A 23,696-nucleotide genomic window follows, 5' to 3' on the forward strand; every position below is an offset into this window, starting at 1 on the left:
TATGGAAGGAGAAAGAGGTAATATGTATTCTGGGTGTCACTGTTCAGTTGGTCTACAGCCAGACAGGTACAGGATTGTCACTGGAAAGGATGTAGTGTAATGCTCCTATAAAACAGGAAAGGGTAAAGACAGTTCAGTGGGAGCTGGTTATCTCCACCCTTCAGGCATTCATTTGTGATTAAGAAACCTCCAACAGCTGCCTGACTGTACAGTGCACTGACAAATCCTCTGGTGGAGTGCTGGAGGATAATACACAATGTCAAGATGACCAATGATCTTGAAATCACTGAGCAGAATAAAGAGGCAGCCTGTGGACACAAAAGCTTAAGGTGGAATCAATAATCTTGCCAATTCAGCAGCACAGTGACACCAAGGACATGCAACACCACAGGAACACATTTCCAGATGGTTCAGGTGTGCTGTTCCATTGTTATAACCAGAGGAAATCAGATGCCACATTTTTAGGAAACACCAGAAGAAGTTATAAATCCCTTCTGTTTCAATATATTGCTTTACGAAGCTATTCTTCTGTGCTAGGATGATAGATGTCTCTGCAGCACTTTCAGCAATGCACAGACACTAATTTTTTTTCTCATGGCAACGTTCTCAAATAAATAATAATTAAGAAAAAAAGGTGCAGAATAAGCAGCTCTTCCCCTTAGATCATCAGCATTCCCCATACATTTTAGGCAGAATTTACATAATCCCTCGTGATGAACGTTTCAGTGGGTGCATTAGTACTGCCATTCAGAGGAAATTATTAACTCAAACACATGTGGTCAGACAGTTCCCAGCAGGGAAGGATTAAAATAATATCCCAAAGCAGTGGTTGGTCCTGCATTTTGCTAGCACTGAGAAGTGGACTCATGGTGGCTACGTACGACAGGTACAGAAATTTTACTGGCAGATGACCACAAATAATCAGAAGACTGCGTATTCAAAACCAGATTGTAGTAAAAAGGTAGGGTATTATTACTTGAAAATTACTCCTTTCTCATGGTAATCCATTCTTTAATTAATTCAGGCATCCGTAACAGTTTGTTCAGTTAGTGTATCATTCCAAACACCTCTGCAAAACACTAGCTTTACAGAGCAGCTGCTGGCTTCTCTTACCTTGTTCCTCACAAATGTTGGATGAAAGTGAGAAGCTGACTGTGATGGGTGACTGGTTAGCATCATTTTGCACAACAGGAGCTAAACACAAAGAAAGCAGAATGCAGTGCTTAGGAACACACGTGGAAAGGTAAATCTACTTTTAAAAACTAATATTAATTTCTTTTTAAAGAGATGAGTATCACCTGGAGAATTGTAACAGGCTTCTTCCCAACACTAGGTTCAGCGCTGACAATCACTCACACTCGCAGAATGAAGTGCTTTAGATGCAAATGTTCTCTAGTGGTGCAATATGTTATGACTCTATCACTCACCTTGAAAGAGGAGACTAAAAATGCTTTGCTAAATGACTTGAAACATTGCCCAGTTTCACCAGCTTTGTTCTTCTAAGTGTTTGTACCTCTTGCTTCAGCTGCAAAGCTATTTCATCATGTCCTAAACCAATGCTTTGCAAAGAACTGCAGCGTATCAAGTTATAAGCTGGAACACGTTGGCCTATCCAGCCAATAGTGTAGTCTTAACAGAAAACACTTTTTTCTTTTTTTGTTTTTTTGGCCAAATGTTACAATACGGCACATTTGTGCAGCACTGTATTACCTTCAATTTCTGGAGGTGTGTTTGATGCCGTCTCAGGATTTCTTTCTCCCTTTGCAGTGCAGGCTGGTAGAGTAAAGCCTTTCTTGCGTTGTTCTTTTCTGATGGCAGTGATTTCATGCTCCTCACATTTGGATGCCAGAGTACTATTCTTAACATCCTCTGAGGCCTGGATTCCCCTGGATCTCATGCTTTTGTATGACAGCAACTTCTGCTGCCCTTTACAGAAATTAGCCCCCTAAGTGAGTTTCCTCCACCTGCAGGTAAGCACATTTACAAGTTTCAGTGGAAAACCAGTCTGATATCTAGTCAGGAGCTTCAACTTCTCCCCAAGTTCCTGTAACATGATGGTAGATGCAGACTTATTCAACGTGTTAAGTGGTGAGGCCTTGTCTGCCTGTGGAATCAGAGCACATGGGGAGATCTTAGGGTTTGAGTCCTCTGTAGTGGTTTTACACAGGGAATGACGAGATATTTGATGCAAATCTGGATCTTTTTCTTTCTGTGTCTCATCATTTAAGAAACCATCTTCATGTCTTTGTGTATAGTCCCCTGTGCAGAAGGGATTCCTGTCTTCAGTCAGGCTGAGGAGTAAAACCAGATGGATAGTTCAGTGAGAGCAATAACAATTAAAGGACACACTGAACAGTTTTGCTGCCTCAAACCAATGTGGATGAGCTGGCACTGCCCCTTTCACAGTTGAGACTGCACCGCATTTCCTCCCAAGGACGCTCCTAGATCAAGCTCTGAAATACCTGTGCAGAGCAGCAGGAGACAGTCTACTGCAGCCATTGCCAAACCAGGGAACAGCTGCACTGACAGTGTACACTTTGAACTATGTCTGCTGAAATGCAGTGTTCAAGACTCTTAGTTCAAGATTTGTATGTTAAATATACAGAACTCATGAAATGTTGACAGCAGAAACGAATATTAGGTAACAAACCTCAAGAAGTGAGAGGTCTGTACAGGACACTCCCACCTTCCCACTCTGCTCCCACTGCATGTGTCAGCTCTGGTCATTTACCTCCCCAGCTATCCCATTCTGCCTTGACCACATCCACCTCAGGACTCCTTTGTGCCTTTCCTGAAAAACTAGTTTACAGGAACTTGCCTGCTCCCACCACTACTGGCATGACACCATTACCTGGGAGTAAAGCTGACAGGATGAGGATTTGTAGTGAGCACATGGCAATATGAGGACACTTCTCCTGATATCTCCTTGTCCCTCTCTTTCCTTTTAGCTTTCATCTACAACAAAATAAATGTTTTCAATTTAACACTGGAGGATGTATGAAGGGAAAGAGGGAAGTAGAACAATGTCCTGAAAATGAAAGAAATCAGCTGGTCAAAGAAATATATGGGTCCTGCCTCTAGCACTGCAGATCTAAGTACTGGTTCCATTACTCCCAAGATGAACAAGGGCTGAAAAACTTCAAGGGAAGATAAGTTATGTCAGCAGGCTGTGAGAAAGAAACTGTTCATTCTTTTCACACTAACAGTGAAGCTGAGCCATTATATTCTGTGTGAGGTATTGAAAATCTGCTTCAAAAATTACATGAAAAACTACTGTACAAATAGGACTAAATTATAGGAAGTCAATTACAAAATTGAAAAGCTGAGTGTCATTTTTTGTTCATTTAGATTCATACCACTCCAAAAAAGAGTTTTCATGAGACACAGCCCACTGCTACTTTATAGGACAGATGTCTCAGTTTGTTTGTTATATGAAAAAGAAGACAGGTTTCATACGACTCAGGGACTGTCATTAAATATGCTTCAATTCCAAAAAAAATTTTTATGACTCTATCATGAATATTAAAAGAGAATTTCAAAGATACCACTGTGGCAACTTCTGATTCTGTGCAACTTTTCATTATACTCTACCAAAACTGCACAAAGGCACAGGGTTCTGCTGTCGGGGCATCCCTCACTGTAGCACATTCTAATACACATACCTGCCTAATTCACTCTAGCTTTCACTTACAAGCTTTCATACAAGCTCCTTATCACCAAAATTTAAGATGTCTTTTTTGAAGCAGAGGTTCAAACATCAGATTGTTCTGTTTATTTGAAGCCTGTCATTTAGAAGTAATTTCTAAAAAACAAACTCCAGGGGCAATTAACTGACTTACATATGTTGGTACAGCATATCTCTATTCATGCAAGATGAAGAGCACTTGCTTTGGCACAACGTGAGTGTACAAACAATGTTCTGTGACTCTCAAGGTAGCTATAAGACATGAAATTTGCTTCTTTTCAGGAGCACTCACTGCATCCTTTGAAAATCTGGCCTCCCGAGGACATTGTCATGACACTAGCAGATGCAATGCCAGGATGTTTGGATTATGGCTGACAGGCTGTAATCAAACTGATGGAAAAAAGAGAAATCACCATAGGATGTGAAAAGAAGTCCACAGTAAATAGTATTAAGTGAGAATTATTCATCTGTTTTTGTCACCTTAAAATTTGAATTAAATATTTCATCAAGCTTTTAAGAGAAGGAGTAGCTTCAGAAGAAAGGGTGTCCTTCATCCTGCTCGTGCCCAGAAGAAGAGATGGGTGTCCAACCTTTTGGCTTGCCTGGGCTGCATTGAGTGAACAGGAATTGTCTAGGGCTGCATCTATGAGGGCTGAAAGTAATGCCTTCTAATTATTTCCATGGAAACTATAACAGACACAGACAACATAATAACACTGCTGAACAGAAAATATTTCAGCTATAAAACACTTTTTCAACACATTCACCACCATTAATTGTAAATAAACAATTAACAAAATGAACAAAAGCCCGCATGCTCTGCTTAATAACAATCTATATTGGTTGAGGTCACTGTTGTTGTCATCACTGCTGGAGTGCACCAGCCACCACTTCACTATGCTGACATCCATGGTTTGGTCTCCAGCAAGTGTAGATGAATGTCAGTGGGTGCCATTTTCTCCACATAAAGGAATTCAATGACACACCTTTGCTTCAGATGTACTTCCATGTTAGACTTCATTGTGTCAGACTGTCTCTCTGCTGCCATTTGTCACACAGCAACAAAATGTAATGGAATATTGGTGGGAAGGTTCAACTTCTGCCATACCACCAATCTGACATCCTGAGTCGACACAATAAAACAGGAGGTACTAATTTTTGAGCAGCTCTTATACTACTGATAATGTATATAAGTGACAAAACTTATTTTTTAATGTTCTTCTATTAAAACATATAAAGAAGAGAGCAACAAAAACATAAAACCAGTAGGATATGTGACCTTGTTTTTGTGAAACTTACACATCAGCCTGGTTCAGAGGAAGTAGCTGCAATTCTCAGTGAGCTCTCAAGGTGTTCCTCAGAGATTCTTGGTGAAATCTGGCTGGACATTGCTGTGCTAAGGAAATCATTATCAGGAGACAGCTATCATCCCCACAGTAAATGCTATGGATGATGATGGCTGAGGAAGTATAACTGTACTCTGTCTTCAGCAACCAGTGAGTGGGGAGCAGCTTCTACATTTGCTTTCATAGAGTAGATTTTTTCCTTTGACTACATCCAGCCTTTAGGCCTGATATTAAATATTGTGTCAGACCTGCCTCAATGGATTTTTGGAGCTGAGTCAGGACTATGAGCTTTGGGCCTAAGCTAGGAAGAAGAGTTGAAGTGTTGTAAACACATAATTAATGACATCATCTCCAGAAATACAAACAGAAAAACAAATACAACCTCCTTCTGTTTGGGCTCTTCTTGGGACAGATGCAGGCCATGTACTTCAGTCCTCCCTCCTCCTCTTTCCAAGATGAACCTGCAGCTGTCAGAGACAACCTCCCCTCTCCACTCTACGCCGTTTCCTCACACATATACAGGTTGAAAACAGCAGCAACAATTAAATTAAAATATAACCCACTCTGAAAGAAGATTTTTCCTGAAGATCATAACTTCTTCTGCCAGGAAAATGGTGCAATGGGAGCTGCTTCCCTGAAAGGAAAATAGTTAGGAGGTGAGTCTCTGTTGTATTTCTGGACAGCATCTCAAGTCCTGCTGCTTAGTTACTGTGTGTTTTGGACTCAGCCCTTCCCTTAGCTCCCCAGCCAGTGCCTGCCTGTGTGAGGCAGGTGGTTAAAAACAACCAACAGCCACTGTAATAAAGCGAAAAAATCAGTATCTTTTTCCAGCTAAGAGTAGTTTTCATGCATCACTTCTGCCTACTACCTGTTTGATACTGTCATCCTATCATGCTGTTTGGTAAGGTATGAAATGGGAAAACATAGTATCCTTTAATACAAAGCATAACTAATGTTAGAAACAGCATACTGGCAGTAATGCAAGGGCAAAGCTTTTCAAGCCGGTAAGGACATGCTGCAAGATGTATGGTGCTCTCTACCTGCTTCTGAGAGCCCAGGTCCTCTTACTGGCAGCCAGTGAGTATGGTGCTGATGGGCTGGCAGTTGGACTACACGATCTTAGTGGTATTTTCCAACCTTAATGATTCTGTGATTAGTGAAAATTTGGGCAGAAGATGGAGGTCTAAAGAGGTCCCCACTGGAAGACAGGCAGGGCAAACACAGATGCACCAAGGTAGGTGGCAGCCATCTGCACACATTGCACAGCATGATGTCTTCTATTCTGTCAACCCACAGCATCAGAGGTGGATGTTGGTGGTGGTATGACAGCAGAGGTTGAACTTTCCACCAATATTCCATTATGTTTTGTTTTTGTAACATGGGCAGAAGGGCAGAGTGACAGAATAGTGTCTGACATGGAAGTGTGGATGAAGCAAAAGTGTGTCACTGAATTCCTCCGTGCAGAAAAAAACGGCACCCATTGATAGGGAAGTTCTTTACTGTGAGAGCGGTGAGGTGCTGGAACAGGCTGCCCAGAGAGGTTGTGGATGCCCCGTCCCTGGGGGTGTTTGAGGCCAGATTGGATGGGGCCCTGGGCAGCCTGGTCTAGCATTAAATGGGGAGGTTGGTGGCCCTGCATGTGGCAGGGGGGTTGGAGCTTGATGGTCCTTGAGGTCCCTTCCAACCCTGGCCATTCTGTGATTCTGTGACATCCGTGGATGCTTGCTGAATATTGATGGCGACCGAAGAGAGGATGTGAGCACAGCAAGGCGTTGGATGGTGCATTTCTGCTGTGATGACAGCAACAGCGGGTCACCTCCGCCGGTGCAGACTGTTAGGAGTGTGGAGTGCAGGCTCTTATCCACCACTGGAGAAAATGCACAGCTAACTGTGGTGACGGTGTTGAAACGGAGTGCTTTGTAGCTGATTATTTTCTCTACCCCGTAGCGTCGACGTTGTGCTCTTTGTACCTGCTGCCGTTTGCACGGCAGCGAGCTGGCAGCATTACTGCATTACTTCCAGCGCAGCGCCCTTCAGCCCCCACACAACCTCGGCCTCACACGCCCCAACCCCGCGCGGGGCGGGGAGAGGAGGCAGGCAGGCAGGCAGACCTCCTCGCACGGCGCTCCTCCCCGCTCCCGGCGCAGTCCTCCAGCCTTCCCGGCGTGCCCCGCGCTCGCCATAGAGCCGAAGCCCGGCCCCGCCGCTCTGCTCGCCCCGTGCGTGGAGGCGGCGCGGCCGCGGCGACATGGCGGGCGTGGGGCAGGCGGACGGCGAGGCGGAGAAGCACCTGAACGGCGAGCTGCCGCCGGAGCCAGAGGACAGGGACGGCGCGGCGGGGCCGGGCGCGGAGGATGGCGCCAAGAAGAAGCGCAAGAAGAAGAAGAAGGGCAAAGCGGGCCCCGCGGGTAGGGGCCGTCCGCCGGCGGGCCGGGTGCCGCGGGCCAGGGGGACACGGCGTGGGCTCGCGGCAGGAGGGGCCGGGGAGCTGCGGCCGCTGCGCTCCGGGGACGGGCGGACGGACGGAGGAAAGGAGGGTGCGAGGGCGCCTCGTTTTCTCGCGTGCCCTGAAGGGAAAGGCGTCAGCGTGCTGCCGACGGAGCCGTCCGCGTGATGGTTGAGGCTGTGCGCGGGGAGCTGCGGCGGGTCCGGGCGCACGGCGCTGCGCAGGGCAGCGCGGCGGGGCGGCGTCTGCACGGCCGCGTTATCGCTCGGCGGCAGCCCGGCCGCGTGGGGCTCAGCGCGGAGGCAGAAGGGCTCGGGAGCGCCGGGCCGCGGATCTGTGCGGCCCTGCGGTCTCACGCGTTGGGTCTGCTTAAAAATAACCCGCGCGTCTGGTTTGGGGTCTGTAGGATGGCTGCGGCGCGGCATCTTAGTGAAGGTTCGGGGGCTGTAGCTAGCTACTAACGTGGCGCTCTACTTTTACTGTACGTATTGGCCAACAGGACAAGAAACAGATAAAGAAGTGGAAGGTGCTCTCGATGATGTAGCAAAACAGTTGGATAAACAAGTGCTGGAGGAGAAGGACAAAGATGACGATGATGAAGGCAAGTGTCACTTCATTCTTTCACTTGACACTTCAGTCTGAACCACAGAATCACAGAATGGCCAGGGTTGGAAGGGACCTCAAGGATCATCAAGCTCCAACCCCCCTGCCACGTGCAGGGCCACCAACCTCCCCATTCAATACTAGACCAGGCTGCCCAGGGCCTCATCCAATCTGGCCTTGAACACCTCCACGGATGGGGCATCCACAACCTCTCTGGGCAGCCTGTTCCAGCACCTCACCGCTCTCGCAGTGAAGAACTTGAACCCACTCCTGGACTCTGTCTTAACAAACCTACAGAGCCCAGTGGTATATATTTGTATATTTCTTGTATGTGTGGGTTTGTATGTCTTTTGCTACAGTTGAGCTGTCAGGCATCTATAAATGTATAAAAAAAACCCTTAGGAAAACAGCTTTGTTAAAGCTGCTTGTTTTCAAGGATCCTGTTACTGCAGGGAGGTGTTAAGGCGCGCTGTAAGGCATTCTCTTTTGTATAACTGTGGGCAATATGAAGCTATATTCTAGTTCATATATCTCTTATTCTTGGTTTAGAACAAAAAAAACCCAAAGAATGTGAGGGAGCTCATTAATTAATATCTTAGAGTCCTTACCAGTGACAGCCTTTAGCAACGCATGTGCTGTGTTTAATGCTGATTTGTCATTAGAACTGACCTGGGGAGAGATGAGTCCGTAAGCAAGGTGAACACCTTGTGTGCTGCCAGTGCTGCACAGCTGTTGTAATTGAGTAACCTTGGAGTGTCCAGTACTAAAATCCAGGTTGGATGCCTCTTTTTTGTAGTAACATCAGCTTAAAAAAAAAAATTATATTTCATTTATTTTAATGAGTGGCGTTAAATGAAAATAGGACTTTTAAAAATGCATTTCTCAGGTTAGTTGTTTAGTTTCCTTCTTGTGAATTAGCATTAAAAGTTGATTCGGGATCTTAAAATGTACCTTATTGTTCTACTAAGAAAACTTCTTAGTAAACTGTTTTTGGGATTTGCCATTTAAAGGTAAAAGTTAGGCGCAGAAATTTAATAATGTTCAGACTTCAGTTTAAACTGTTTATAGCATTCAGTTCTGTTACTAGTTTGGCTTAGAAGTATATTCTAATTGATTATTTCTTTTAATGCTATATTTTAGGAATTGAGAGACAATCCGACATATGTTTTGCCTTTATTGCCACTGAAGTAGGCAGTATTGAGGAGGCTAGTGAACATTTTGTACCATTAAAAGAATTCCAGATGAGAATGAGCTCCATCTCAAGAGAAATAAGATTTCATCTGCAAATAACAGCGCTGTGTTCTTTTATGCTTTTTATACTATCATCAGTTAGCATTACAGTATTAGAAAGTATTCAAAAACAAAAAATGCAAAGTGATGCTGTTGCTGAAGTAGTAAGCTTTATATTTTCCTCATATTAAATGCTGGTATATTTTTGAAAAAGAACAACATTTTTTCATGAAAAAAAAATTCTGTCTTATGGGACAGCTCTGTGTTGTGCCTGTACTGTACTCACAATTTGCCATTGTAATGTGTAATCTTAGAGGTGTTAAAGTGTCACACTTAAAGTGTGATGCTGCCTTTAGATTAAAACCAGTAATGTTCCCTTTTCCCTTTTTATCTGTATATTCTTTATAAGCCCAAAGCCCTGTGGCCTCAGAAATAAGTCTCTGCTTCTTGAAATCTGGGAGCAATTAGGAAGTGCTTTTCAGATTTCCGGGGCTGTGTTAGTACATACTGAGAGATAACATTTATGCATGGTAGTAAGTTATTAATATCTATACCACAATGGCATAAGGATGGGCTTCAGTTTCTCTAATTTCTTCACTTGCTTTTCTGGCTAAGCAAGCAAAGACAAACGGGTATTGGTCAGATGCAGTAGTAATGTTCCTGGCAGCACAATTAGTCTGCAGCAATCTTCAAGGACGTGAAGGCATAGGCCCAGTTAGTTTTGCTTACAAATGACAAATTCCTGTGCAGTGATGTACAAAAAAGCCACAATAAGCAAATGGCAATGATGATAACATTTAAGAAAGGAATGCTGTATTTTTCTTTAAATCAGTTTAGGCCTAAGGATTGCAGGTGCAGGGGGAAATAAATCTAAAACTCAACTCTTGGAATTAACTGGAGTCACATCTAAAATGTGACTCAAGGTTAAAAGAATTGTGGCAAAGGTACCACATCATAAAGAATTAATATATGCGCTATTAAGTGTTGCCAGCTGCCAATGAAATGCAGTGGGATGGAGGTTCTGGTCGTCTGGACTGCATTGTGGTTAAAAAGTATTTATGCTTTCAGGTTTGGGTTTTTATTTATTTATTTAAATAAGAAAATATTTAATGATAAAATGAGCTGGAGATAGGCACATCTCTGAAATTTGCCCCAGCTGCAAGATTACAACAATCACTGCCATGCAGGTTCTTGAATGGCACTGACCATCACTTGACATCTAGTGACCAGGACAGCTGGTCAGTTTTGATGTTTGATTTTAATACAAATAGGAACAAATAGGAGTTTCAATATGAATGTATTCAAATAGTAATGCTTGGGCTAGATTGACTCCTGAAGTTCTCCTAATTTTAATTTTCACTTCGGTAAAAATAAATGTCGTATGTGCAGAAGAGTAGAACTTTACCCATGAGCTTATTTCAGAATGGTTATTTGAGAAGGTTTAGTTATCTATTAGCACAGTAGATAAATACTGAGCATTAGATGCAGCCATATGTGAAGTCTACAGGGTTATTGTTAGCACCCAAGTGTGAACGTAACGTGGCTTGGTTGATTCCTGGTGTTGGCACGCTGTGTTTTATGAAAGCCTCCAAGAGGTACATATCCCATAGCCAGTGCTTTCACTCAGTGCTTGTTGTGACTATTATCTGCTGACTGACCTCCTTCTGACTTGTATGCTGTTATCTTTCCTTGTTACTGGCTTTTTTGGTAGCGTTTTACATCAAGTTCCTGCAGCTGAAGCATGGAAGATGTGTTTGTAACGGTGGTGTGCCCAGCTTTTTGTTAGCTGTGTCTAACGCAGTTTTCTCATGTCTTTCCTCAACTCCACACATCTTTTGAGGTGGATGAAGAATAGAGGTATTAAGAGTTCCCAGAAACTCTTTCCATGACTGATGATAGGCTCAAGTCATCAATTTTGGAAGAGCTTTCTTACATCTGTGTTTTGTATAAGGACTGAAAATGCTAATGATTTGGTCGCAGCTTCTGACTGTCTTTATTTAATCTATTAAATTTTACTGTGAAAGAAATGTTTCCAGATGGTTTTGTTTGTCATTCGAAATTGGTTCTTTGTTTTACATTCATCTGAATGCTTTGTTTCTCTGTAGATGGAGAGGGTGAAGGAGATGGAGCAGCAGGAAAAAAGAAGAAGAAGAAGAAAAAGAAGAAAGGACGTAGGTATCAAACAGAAAATGAAAGATAAGCCGTGCATAATTTTTTTGCTAAGCCTGTACTCTTTGACAATTGAGACAGTTTTGGGTCTGTAGGCTAAGTTTTCTTCTCTGTAGTTTCCCTGAATGCTGCCTTAAGTGTTGGCCAAATTAAGTAATATGAGGGCACCATGATGTGATATCCTCTGGGTAGAAGCCCAAGTTCTGAAAAGAAGATCTTAAGTAGTGTGTGTTATTTAACTTTCAAGTTTGAAATAAGATACTTAGAATTTCTGGGTTGCCGTGTATAACACTTTTAAAATTTGTACCCAACAGCTAAGGTTCAGACAGATCCACCTTCTATTCCGATATGTGATCTATTTCCCAGCAACATATACCCAAAGGGAGAAGAATGTCAATATCCACCAACTCAAGATGGGTAAGTATTTCAAGTGTAGGATGTTATGCAATTCAGCACATCCAGATGACAGTAAACTTCTGCTGTGCAACTAGATGGACAAATTCAAAAGTGAATTGCAATGTGCTTTTTTTCTTCTTTAAACTGAATCATCTAACAACTTGCTGAATAAAAGTCTTCAGGCCAGGACTTCAGGGTCTTCTATCTCTATTCCTTTGGTTATGGTGTAGTCTCTATGAACAGAATTGCCCTGAGGCAGGAATCCTTAGGACCAAAGATCCAAAGGGATGAGAAGTAGACAGCTTGCAGAACTTAGTATGAATTAGGACTGGCTGAAGGTTTGAAATTTAGTGAGATGATTGTTATGTAGCACTTTATCTCTTACATGACAGATGGATTTCGTTTCGTTCCTTTATTTCCCTTTTTCCTGCTTCTTACTGAAGAAATAAAACATACCCTAAGGGAGGAGAAACTGTATAGAAAGTGTCATTAACTGACTGGAAACATGGTTATGTGTCTGGGTATTTTTTTTTGTTTTCGTTTGATTTTTTGTTTGTTTTTGTTTTTGGAAGGCTTTTTTTTCCCTCTCTCCTACATAATGCTTTCAGTGTCTTGTTTGATCCAAGTGAAAGTCAATTCCCTGGTTAACAAGATTCTTCCTTCATGTTAATCTTCCCCCAACCCCTCCCCAATTAAATGAGCTCCTTTGTATAAACCCTCCCAGATAATCTGAATAGTGCAATGCTCAGTAGTTTTCTTCTTAGCTGTGAACTGTTACTGAGGGCATTTTTTTTCTTCTTTTTTTTAATTACTCCTGCCTGTCTTTCCACAAATCAAATTGCTAATTTTAGGTTTGGAGTCGTAGCGAGTTTAAGCAGTACTGAGATGGATAGTGAAAATGTTTCAAATCTAACTATTTCAAGTTAGGGCTGTTTTGTAGCTCATAAACGAAGACTGAAAATAAAGCTGAATCTTAGATGGGGAAAAAATGCCTCTATAAAAAATGTTGACGTCCATTTGATGGTTTTCATAAAAATTTCCAAGTGTAAAGCACTCTTGTCTTTGCTGTGCAATATAAAGAAGGAAGCCCTGTATGCTTGTGTCCTGTCCCTTGTTGGCCTCTTTAGTTTCTGTTTTAAAGATCTTAAAGGTGGTAACAGATACAGAGCAGTACACTTGCATGCTGCAAGCTCCCTGCTTTCTTATGAACTTCTATTCTTAGGTCAGTAATTAGCATTTTGTCATTAATGTTGTTTATTCCTTTTAATTGTTACCTTTGTGCTGTACCTCTTACATTTTATTTTCAGAAATGGGAGGGAATAAAAGATCTTAAAATACCACTTTTTTCCCTGAAGCTATTGGAGTGAGCAAAGGAGGCGACTTACTTATACAGATGATTTTGTCCTAAGTTTTAATCTGGATGTTTGAGGTATTAAAAAATAATAATAATTGTAGTTCCCAAATGGATCTGTGATTAGACTAAAGAGGAAAAGGTAGAAGTCCAAGTGGCATCTTCTTCACTTTGCTTCTCATTTTTGCATATATATGTAAATATTGTTCTTAGTGACACAGGAATTATGTGCAAAGTCATTAAACAGGCAGTAATTTCCACTAGCTTACAATGTCAGAAATTTACATCCTTACGTAAGCTACTACCATTTCCTTATTTCCTTGTGCTTTGTTAGGAGCTAGGGTATAGCAGTTGAGTGAGTTTCCTAATTTTTCCTATGTAAAGCATGGTGGAGGTCATTTCTTAACTTGTTTGTAGGAAGAAGGAATTAGCTTGAATTGCACAAAAGCCTGAATGAAAACACCAAGTGTAACTCTAAAAACTTTCCATGAAACTGAATCAAAACTCTGGAGAAAGAAGTTTAAACGAAGAGAGGGGAGTAGAGGAAAAGCACTTCCAAAACCGATTTTCCAATGGTGATGTTTTCCAATGCTTTTTATTGGTTGTTTAAAGCCAATGCCCATTTCTCGTGGAGCATATGCAGTATAGTTAGGAGTGCAGCACATTGTGTTCAGGTACTCACAGAAAGTATGGCTTCACTTCTTTGAATTTAAAGTTAATTTTTGAGGAAGCCTTCTCTTTAATGACTGCAATTTGATCACAAGGTGTGTTCCTTTTTATAAATGACTGTCTTAGTGTGCACAGTGTTGCCTGCTCGTGATAGGGGCCTCACATGGTAGTCCTGAAGGGCTGATTGAGGAACAGCCATTTCATGCTTAAGACTTCAGTGTCTCTATATACTTGTTATAAACCTCATTAGATTCTTATGTGCCCATTTCTTGAGGGTTTTCACATCCCTCTGGAAGGCATCCATCCTTCTGTTGTGTCAGCTTCACCACTCGGCTTGATCTCGTCAAATTTTCTAATTTAAATGTTTTAAATATATGAATTTTATTATGCTTCTGCATTTCTGTGCAGCTTCTGCTATTCTTGCTGAGATGGGAAGGGTTTTGTCTTTGCTTTCAAAAAGATTTGTGCTTCTACTCTGAACTCTTGATCACAAAATCATAGAATGGCTACTTTCTAAATTACTCATTAACTTAGAATTGCATACATTCTACAAGAAGTTGAACTAGAAATGGGTATCGTTGAATTTTCAGGAGGAAGAATGTTAGAAAATCAATTTTTATATGGACAGTGGGTTAAGCTTTGATATTTTTATAGCTTGGATATTGAGCCCTGTTTAAAAGCTGAAACGATTTCATGAAGGGCAGAAAAGCTATAAGCAATGTTGCATGGTGCACTGATTTTTGTAAAGCTGGCAGAAGAAATTCTTGTCCCTGCTTGCTTGTTTCTGTCCCTGTGCTATTATCTGGGTTAAAATAATCTGAGGAAATTGGTTTCCAGGATTCATATCTTTAACCACTAACATTAATTTATAGCTATGTATTATAATATATATGTATATAAATTTATATCCTGTAAAGAGTTGCACTAGTGAGAACTGGAAACTCTGAACCCGAGTGAAAAGGTGGGAACAAATGGCTTGGAGCAGGACGTGGGTCTTCTTATGCTGAGTTATATGGTAGCCAGCACGTTGAGAAGCTCCTCGGAGAAGATTATCTACAGCTGTATCCATTAGAAGATGTAATGTTTGGTGTGAGACCTTTGGTTGGTTGGTATTTGTTTATTTTTAGGTTTTCACCTCCCCACTGCCATATGTCCTAAGGGCTGAGACCCAAGCAGGACTTCTGGTAGCTGCCTTTCTTCACAGCTCTGGCAGCAGAACGCTTTGGGTCTGATAAGATATTTTGCAATGTGAAAGCCATTTCATCCCCTAGTTGTCTTGCACGAAGTGACTGTGCACCAAAATAGAGTGAGAAGTTTTCCTGCCAGTTTGCTGGAGTTTGCACTGCAGTCTATTGCTGCTGATGGAGCACTGCCTGGACTCCTACGAGAGTGATCCTCGCTGCAATCTGGAGCAGTGTGCAAGGACCTGCGAGTGCCACTCCCTACACTTTTCTGCAGCCTGTCTTTTCCATCTTGTTGTGCCATGACAGCTGTACTGGCAGTAGTCCAGTTTCCAAGTGCAGTAAGCAGGCTGGTGTTTCAGCCTCTTGCTTGTTTTGGTGGAATTTCTCAGTTTTAAAGCAGATCCTGTGAGTTAAGAGCAGTATGTGGTGCTTGCTGTTAGAACAAGAAAACTGAGAACAGTAATCCTGGAATTTCTCCCTTTACACTGCTTCAGATTCGTTTGAAGGTTATCTCTTATTTTGTAGTCAAAAGGGTGGTCTTTTACCAGGGTTCTGATGGATGATAGAGTGCTGAAAATTCCTTTTTTCTCTTGGAATTGTAGTTGTATGGTCTCAAAAACAAAATGGAACAAAAAAGAAAAAACCCTTCAAACTAATCTTATATTTAGTCTTTAGAATGATTCTTGTATTTGATCTGTCAAACTGTCAAAGAGCTGGAGTTCCAGGAGAGTAGTGTTGTCTTGGAGCAAATGTTAATTTACTGTCCAGCAAATACAGAAAGTGACTTTCTGGCCTGTCTCACATCAGCTCTGCACTGCATCAAGAATTGTTACCAGGTGTGATGAAGTTGGGTGGAAGTATCAAGCTCAAGGTAGAATTGTGGGCTGATTGATGCTGATTTTATAGGTCTCTTCCATCTCTTTGAGGATTGTTGTGCATCCTTCAACAATACTCTGGGGTTTTTTATAAGGTTTGAAGGTAAGGCTTTTAATAATGTAAAAGGGAGTAATTTGGTTCATGATACGAGTTCAGTTTCTATGCAGACATTTTTTTTCTCCTGTGAGGTTATCAGCTTTCACAGGTGCCAGTATGTGGTGCTGATTAATTCTTATAGACTTCCTTTCTTCTGAAGATTTTATAAATAGGGATCTTTCCTGTTGCAAGGGAGTGTAGGCCTGACTGAGTAACCAAACACTTTGCAGTTTAGACAGAAGTTGTAATTGCTACTGTGGTTATGCTTATAGTAACTTTTCATTATGTTTTATTTTGAAGGCGGACTGCAGCTTGGAGAATAACTAGTGAAGAGAAGAAAGCACTGGACCAAGCTAGTGAGGAGATCTGGAATGATTTTCGGGAGGCTGCAGAGGCACACAGACAAGTGAGGAAATACGTTATGAGCTGGATAAAACCCGGGATGACAATGATAGAAATCTGGTGAGGACACAGATCTTCTCAAAGACCTGTGCTATTGATGTTTCCTCTTTCTCCACCGCAGGGGGGGATTTGCTCTCAATTTTGTGTACTTAATTGACTGTGTTATGATTGTTGTGGGGATTTACATTTTGAAATATGCAACCGGTATACCTTCTTATTTTCTTAAAATTTTCTCATATATCATATTCTTAGTTTATACAGCTTTACAGGACCTGGGATTGTACTGATTTTCAAACAGCTTTCAGATATATTCAGTTAATTTGAGCATGAGCTTGATTTTAGTCATCTTTGGTCTTGCCACTCTTGCATCTGAGTAGGCAGTGGTGCTGAGAGAAGCACTGATAGCAGTAGCTCTTCTGGAATTGTAAGTGAAATGCTATGTGGACAAGCAGTGTAGGTGCAGTCTGAGACTGGAGTGGGTTAACAGACATGAAAATTGTATGGGTATATGTGCAGTCCAGGGCAGGTAGAGTCAGTCTATATTTTGTCTTCCCTGACGAATGTTCTCAGCTGATAAGAAATAGCTGAATGAATTACTTAAAATAAATGTGGTCAAGGTCAAGTTCAAAGAAATAATTTGCCCAGACTGATTCTCTTTACACTTCCAGCTGTTCCTTTCTCTGTTCTTCAGTTTATCTGGAGTGAATGTCTACAGTCCCAAGTACTACACAGCTCCAGAGCTGTTTAGCTACCAAAGTCACGTGCTTTCACCCTGATATAATAGAGGACTATGCTGACAAGAGTAAGATAGAAAGAAAGCTTATCAGAGCTGAGCCCCTAAGGTAACTGTGAGGGTAAAGGAAAGAAATAATATGCCATCAGGGAAAGTGAAAGACAAACAGCTGCCTTAGTAATCATTATTCAGGCTGAGACAAATCTGTCATGTTGAGTTACATGGTTTGACTGTTTGAGTTATAAGCAATAATTTTCTCAAAACATGACTTTTCTTTGTGAAATACTTAGAGCTGTGGGGACTTACCTATTAAAATAAGCTCTTTTCTTTTTCCAGACTGCTCTGAGTGAATAGCATTCTTAAATGAAATCAGAATATGCTGCACTGATGTGAGTTGCAGTTTACATCATTCACTGCAACTTCAGGGGTGGTATGCACTGATGGACATGCATCTGTAGTCTTCCAGTGGCTAAAAGCTTGAGAGTAGACAAAAACCAGGGACAAATGCTGGTCTTGAAAGGTGTTGTTTTATTGTAGTTATTCCTTCAATTTAATATATATATTGTCATTCTTTAAATTGATTTTTTTTTTTTTTTTAAAGTAAATGAGAGAACTATGCTATTTAATAATTACCAGGATATAACTTTAAGGAAAAAGAGCAAGGCATTTAATTTGCCCAAACTTCAGTTGTATAACCTCTATTATCCTGGAAGAATGAGTTAAACATACCTTGTAAAAGAAGCATCTTTTCAATTTAGATTAAAAACAACAGCAAAGTGCTCCATTTTGCCCATTAAAGAGTAGAAGAAACAACATAGACAACTGAGGATGGTTATCTTGTGCTTATTTTTCCAGTTTAGGGCTTCTTTCTAGTTAGCATATAAGCACCTAAAGATTTCACATGGAAACCAATTTTTTTTTTTCTGAGATTTTGTTTGTGTTTAATTTATTTGAAGCTGTCATAAGAAATATTAATGAAAACACTTATGTTCTTTTTTTTTTCTCTCTGCCCTTCAGTGAAAAACTAGAAGACTGCTCGCGTAAGCTGATAAAGGAAAATGGTTTAAATGCAGGTCTTGCATTTCCTACTGGGTGCTCTCTGAATAATTGTGCTGCCCACTACACTCCCAATGCCGGAGATCCAACAGTGCTGCAGTATGATGATATTTGCAAAATAGATTTTGGGACACATATTAGTGGTTAGTTTTGATTTATGAATTACAATTTTGAAAACAATTTTCAGCACAGAAACTTCAGAGCTAATTGACTTCTGTTGCTTTCAGGTCGTATTATTGACTGTGCTTTTACAGTCACGTTCAATCCAAAGTATGACAGACTATTAGAAGCTGTAAAGGATGCCACTAATACGGGAATAAAGGTATGATCATTTTGCAAATCATCTACCAAATCTTTTACAGTAAGCTTTGCAAATATTTTCCATTTGTATTTACACTTTATTTTCAGTGTGCTGGAATAGATGTACGTCTCTGTGATGTGGGGGAGGCCATACAAGAAGTTATGGAGTCTTACGAAGTTGAAATTGATGGCAAAACATACCAAGGCAAGTTCTTTTTTTTATGTGAGAATAATGATTCTCACAATACATGTATTTGTATTGTACTGAAAGGAGTTCTGTTATAGAAGTGGGGCATGAGTAACACAAATAAATATACTCTTTCTGACTTGCTGCGCTCTGTAGGAATGCTCTTTGCTTGTCCTGCCAAGTAGTGTATTTTTAATAGATGAAAAGAAGGATGAGAAACTGTTTCAAAATTAACAGATAATTTGATTCCTGCTCTTTGGCTCTATTAATGGCTTTTCTCATTGTTGAAGTCACTGGTCTTTGATCATGTTGTATTTATAGCTTACACAACTGTTTCACTTGGTTGGAATTTGTGCAAAGTGAATGGATAATTCTATTTTGTCCCTATGCAATATGATAATCTCTGCTGTGCTTTTTGTATGGACTAATAGAACAAATTGCACTTGGTTAGGAGGTTGCCTGTAATATTAATGTTTTCCTTCCAAAGTGAAACCAATTCGCAATTTGAATGGACACTCAATCGGGCCATACAGGATACATGCTGGAAAAACTGTGCCCATTGTGAAAGGAGGAGAAGCCACGAGAATGGAGGTAGGTGGAGTTCTGAAGTCTTCTTTCTTCATTTCTCAACTGTCTCGAAAGGAATAACTGTCCTGTGTAGTCCTAATGTGTGGTATTAATGATCCTAGTGGATAATATACCTAGAGAAAAACTTCATACTTGGTGATAACTTTTGAGACTTCATCTTGGTGTCTATTAAGAAAAAAAATAAGAAAAAGTACAGCCTTCGTGGTGCTTTTGCATATTTATTTCTCAATGTATATTCATTGCTAAGTGTTGGAGTGTTGCGCCTAAGAGCAGGGGGAAGAGGACAGGAAGTGAGGCCGTGGGGTGACCTTGAGGGACCACAGAGGCTCCACTAAAGATGTTAGGATTTGTGGGTCCTTCGCATTTTCCTTGCTCAGTTTATTCTTGGGAAGTATTTCTGTCGTGTTGTAGTTGTGGAAGACTTTTTGCACCTATGGTCAGATATAATAGAGTCATTGAATGGTTTGGATTGGAAAGGACCCTTAAGAACATCTAGTTCCAACCCTTGCTATAGACAGGGACATATCCCTCTAGACCAGGTTGCTCAGAGCTCCATCCAGCCTGGCCTTGAATGCTTCCAGGGAGGGGGCATCCACAGTCTTTTTGGACAGCCTGTTCCAGTGTCTCACCACTCACGCAGTAAAGAATTTCTTCCTTCTATCTAGTCTAAATCTACCCTCTTCCAGTTATCACGATACCTTTCTTGAAAAGCTTCCAGTGGTGTTCTTTGCAGATGCAAAATAATAGAGCATGTGTTTAATTAATGTGAGAGGATAGATGGAAGGTATTTGAATAGGATTTTGGGTCAATGGAAAAGGAAGCAAAATAGCTCTATGTGATGCAGCAAACTATACCCATCACAAAGATAGTATTGAAATACATAATTCAGATTTATCCACCATTTTGATGTAAGTTTGCGTTCTAACAAGATAAGAAGACTTAATAGATTGGTAATACAATAAGAAGCTTTCAGTTCAGTTCTAAGCCTGACTGATGATAAGCAATAATCACTAGTAAGCCTGTCAGAGGGAACAAGACTTTTAAGAACTGAATAGGAAGAGATAAGGACTGAATGGTGTTGTTTTTTGAGGTAAGTCTCACTCTCATCATCCAGAAGTTGTAGTTGTTGGTCAACTTAATAATGTGAATGAAAAAATCCATAACTTTATCTCCTTGTCCCTAAGGATGTGCAGAGAGGATAGAATATGGGGAAAGTAAGGTGGAAGAGGCCCTTGTCTGTGCTGTACCCTTCTTGTTACACTTTGTCAATGTTTTGTATGTATTATCGATCCATCATCAGTGTACTGCTGGTGTAGAACTTACTTAACGCGTTGAGAGCTTTCAGGCTATTATAATTGAACATCCAGGCACTGGGGAGAAGGCTCTTTTAATTTATTCAGCTTCTAGGGGTTACTTAGGACACAACCTTGCACCATTAAAGACAGTACATTTTGCCATGAAGAATGTGGAGCATAGCCAGGCTCTTACTGTACTGTGCTAAGTATAGCACCAAACTGCAACCTCGTGAGTTCTTTGTGACAGAGGAATACAGCCTCTGACAAGCTTTATTCTGAAAAAGAGGATGGGAATTTTGGTGGTGTCATTTTGTATGTGGGTTGGTTTTTTGCCTTTTTTCTCTTTTATTAGAGCAGCTGAATATTCAGTGACATCTGTAAGAGTTTGTCCTTAGTTTGAGGCCTGTGTTACTGTTTTTCATATGACTTCTTATTTTGAGTTGTGGTTTTTTTTCCAGGTAGTCTGATGAACTGAAAGACCCAGTTCCTGTTATCAGTGTTTGATGCCCTGTCCTTTGTAAACCCCTTTTGCAGACCTACAACCAATTGTATGTGAATGTACATGGCAGAAATCAGTTTCTAGAATGGCTTTTCAGGATGCTCTTGGCCACAGTTTCAATGATTTGTAGATAGAGATCACCTTCATTTCTTTGAAGAAATTAATCTGGTGCAGTGGAAATGAGCAGGTGAAGGTTTTATACTAGCAGCTGTTAACAGAAAATTCTTGCAGAAGTTGGGCAGCAAGTCTTCAAGGCAGGAAGTGTTTGTGATCAGCATCTACGTGCTCTGTCAAAACAGTACATTTCCTAGAGGACTTCCCTGCAAATAAGAAAGGAGAATTAGTTTCACCCAGCAAACGTTTTGCAGTAGGATGTCCTTTCTTAGCTGTTTTAGATGTGCACTTTGGCAACATTCAACTGCAGTGACTTTGACAAACTGACTAGAAACATGCTGATGTTTATGCTTGGGAAAAAAATAAAATCGTAGTAATAAAAGCAGCTGATTATTGAGATGTCAGTGAATTCACTGCATGGAATCTCCATATTGAATTTTTCCTCTGATTTGATGATTGAATCTATTTCCATTTGATTACTTCTATTCATAGGTAATACTGAGATAATTACATCACAGTGGTTTGGTCTCATTTTCACATTGTAACATGTTACCTTTTTTTTCCCTTGTCTTTCTTTCTTAGGAAGGTGAAGTGTATGCTATAGAAACCTTTGGTAGCACAGGAAAAGGTGTTGTTCATGATGATATGGAGTGTTCTCATTATATGAAGAACTTCGATGTGGGACATGTGCCAATAAGGTTGGGTTGTTGTTTTGTTTACTGTACTACCCTCCCTGGATTCATATTTTGTACGATACAGGTTCTTTGATTAATAATAATGCTGTCACAGGTGGCATGTTATGAAATGTGCTCTGAAATGAGCGTCTGTGCTCTGCTTGTACATAACATGGTACTATTCCAAAGTGTCTGGAAATGGAGCAGATGATTGGTCATTGGTGATTTTGATCATTACAATGACTTACAGACCTCGTTGTTCTCTTAGTCTGTGTATATCACCGAATCACAGAATGGCCCATGTTGAAAGGGGCCACAAGGATCATGAATCTCCAACCACCCCTGCCACAGCAGGGCCACCAACAATATAAAATGCATAGATTAATTAATAATAGTAAGTCAGCATCTGTGTTATGGTTGTATGCCATAATCCTTGTCTTAGTTTTGTTCCCAGAATATATCAGTTATTCAGGGTCACTCGTTTTGTTTGTGAAAATATTGAGTGGTTTTTAGGTTCCAGTTTTGGTGTATTGCTCTAAAATGAAATGGAACATTTGTTGTTGGTTTTCACTGAAAAGTATTTCTGCATTTCTGAGACTATAGTGCTTTGTGAACAGAAGGCTGTTATGGTTAGGAACGCAGTAGGTTTCTGAGATTTCTGTCTCCATGGAGCAGTGCAGTAGTATGAGAAAAGAGGGATGTGAATGTACTTAAAATAAGGGCTGGAAGAATAATTCCTGTCATTGCGTTTCATTTGGCTTCAGTAGTTAGATGACGATATGCTCACACCAGAACTTCCTCCACTGGAAGGAATTAGAAGACATATGGAGCATTCAGGCTTGTTTGGAAAGATGTCTTTGTGCAGCAGGAAAATGCACTTTCTCTAGCGAACACGAGATCTGATGGGTATAGAAAGGCATCACAAGGCTTAGTGGTCTTAAAATACTTTGAAAACCGAACCTTTTTAATTACTTGTTTTAATTTCCATAGCGAATGCTTGGTGGTGTTGCCTCTTTGTCTGAATTGTGTTCTTCCTTCCCTTAGGCTTCCGAGGGCGAAACACTTGCTGAACGTCATCAATGAAAACTTCGGTACTCTCGCCTTCTGCCGCAGATGGCTGGATCGCCTGGGGGAGAGCAAATACCTGATGGCATTGAAGAACCTGTGCGACCTGGGCATCGTGGATCCCTATCCTCCCCTGTGCGACATTAAAGGCTCGTACACGGCACAGTTTGAGCACACCATACTGCTGCGTCCGACGTGCAAGGAGGTTGTCAGCCGAGGCGATGACTACTAAACTGAAAGCCACCTCAGCACCTTTATACACTAGGCTTTGTTGGAACGTACTATACCAGAATTAATTTGCAACGTATTGTCTGTTTTAACAGTGGACTGATGTAATACTTTCCATATTTGGAAAGGAAGTAATTTAATCAAAGGCAAGTCTTCTAATGTAACTAACCAAGGAAAAAGCTTTCAGGCCTTTAGAAATATTTCAAAAGTTACTTATTTTTTCTGTTCAGGGAAATACGTGCTATAAAGCTCAATTTTTAGTTTGGAATGAGTTATACATTTTGTTTTGAACATTTATGAAAAAAAGATGCTTTTCAAATATTTATATTACCATATTCCTACTTGAATGCTTTGAATGACTACACCTGATTTCTGCACCTAAGTCCTCTATGATATTGCCTTTTAAACTTCCTGGAATCCATTTTGTAAAAAATAAAGACAAATTTTCAGATCTAAAAAAAATATATATACTTTTTAGAAGTCTGGTTACAGTTCTGGTCAGGA

General features: G+C 40.8%; 1 protein-coding gene and 1 pseudogene across 2 annotated transcripts in view; one reads left to right on the plus strand and one right to left on the minus strand.

Annotated features, from left to right (window-relative positions):
- LOC149919545 (uncharacterized) overlaps positions 1-3,207 on the minus strand; it is a 32,151-nt pseudogene extending 28,944 nt beyond the window's left edge. Inside the window, exons 1-4 of the transcript XR_016464938.1 lie at positions 3,048-3,207; positions 2,852-2,954; positions 1,711-2,291; positions 1,114-1,194 (exon numbers count right to left, since the gene is read on the minus strand). The product of XR_016464938.1 is annotated as an uncharacterized LOC149919545 (transcript). The remainder of the gene's footprint in view (positions 1-1,113; positions 1,195-1,710; positions 2,292-2,851; positions 2,955-3,047) is intronic.
- A 3,988-nt stretch (positions 3,208-7,195) lies between these two features.
- Positions 7,196-23,654, plus strand: METAP2 (methionyl aminopeptidase 2). Its single transcript, XM_031600439.2, has 11 exons — positions 7,196-7,439; positions 7,977-8,078; positions 11,416-11,481; positions 11,794-11,896; positions 16,352-16,513; positions 18,204-18,385; positions 18,470-18,564; positions 18,651-18,747; positions 19,217-19,320; positions 21,808-21,923; positions 22,944-23,654. The coding sequence occupies exons 1-11, from the start codon at positions 7,280-7,282 to the stop codon at positions 23,194-23,196; spliced, it is 1,440 nt and encodes a 479-aa protein (XP_031456299.1). The 5' UTR covers positions 7,196-7,279; the 3' UTR covers positions 23,197-23,654.
- The last annotated feature ends 42 nt before the right edge of the window (positions 23,655-23,696 follow it).

The sequence above is a fragment of the Phasianus colchicus genome, chromosome 1 (genome assembly GCF_987193195.1).
Source record: "Phasianus colchicus chromosome 1, bPhaCol1.hap1.1, whole genome shotgun sequence".
NCBI classification, from domain to species: domain Eukaryota; kingdom Metazoa; phylum Chordata; class Aves; order Galliformes; family Phasianidae; genus Phasianus; species Phasianus colchicus.

What these genes read in the sequence shown, in the direction of transcription:
- METAP2 (XM_031600439.2), top strand. Translation starts at nt 7,280, where the DNA reads ATGGCGGGCGTGGGGCAGGCGGACGGCGAGGCGGAGAAGCACCTGAAC. An exon ending in TATCCACCAACTCAAGATGG is followed by an intron (nt 11,897 to 16,351) that starts GTAAGTATTTCA and finishes TTTATTTTGAAG; the next exon opens with GCGGACTGCAGCTTGGAGAA. An exon ending in ATGACAATGATAGAAATCTG is followed by an intron (nt 16,514 to 18,203) that starts GTGAGGACACAG and finishes TCTGCCCTTCAG; the next exon opens with TGAAAAACTAGAAGACTGCT.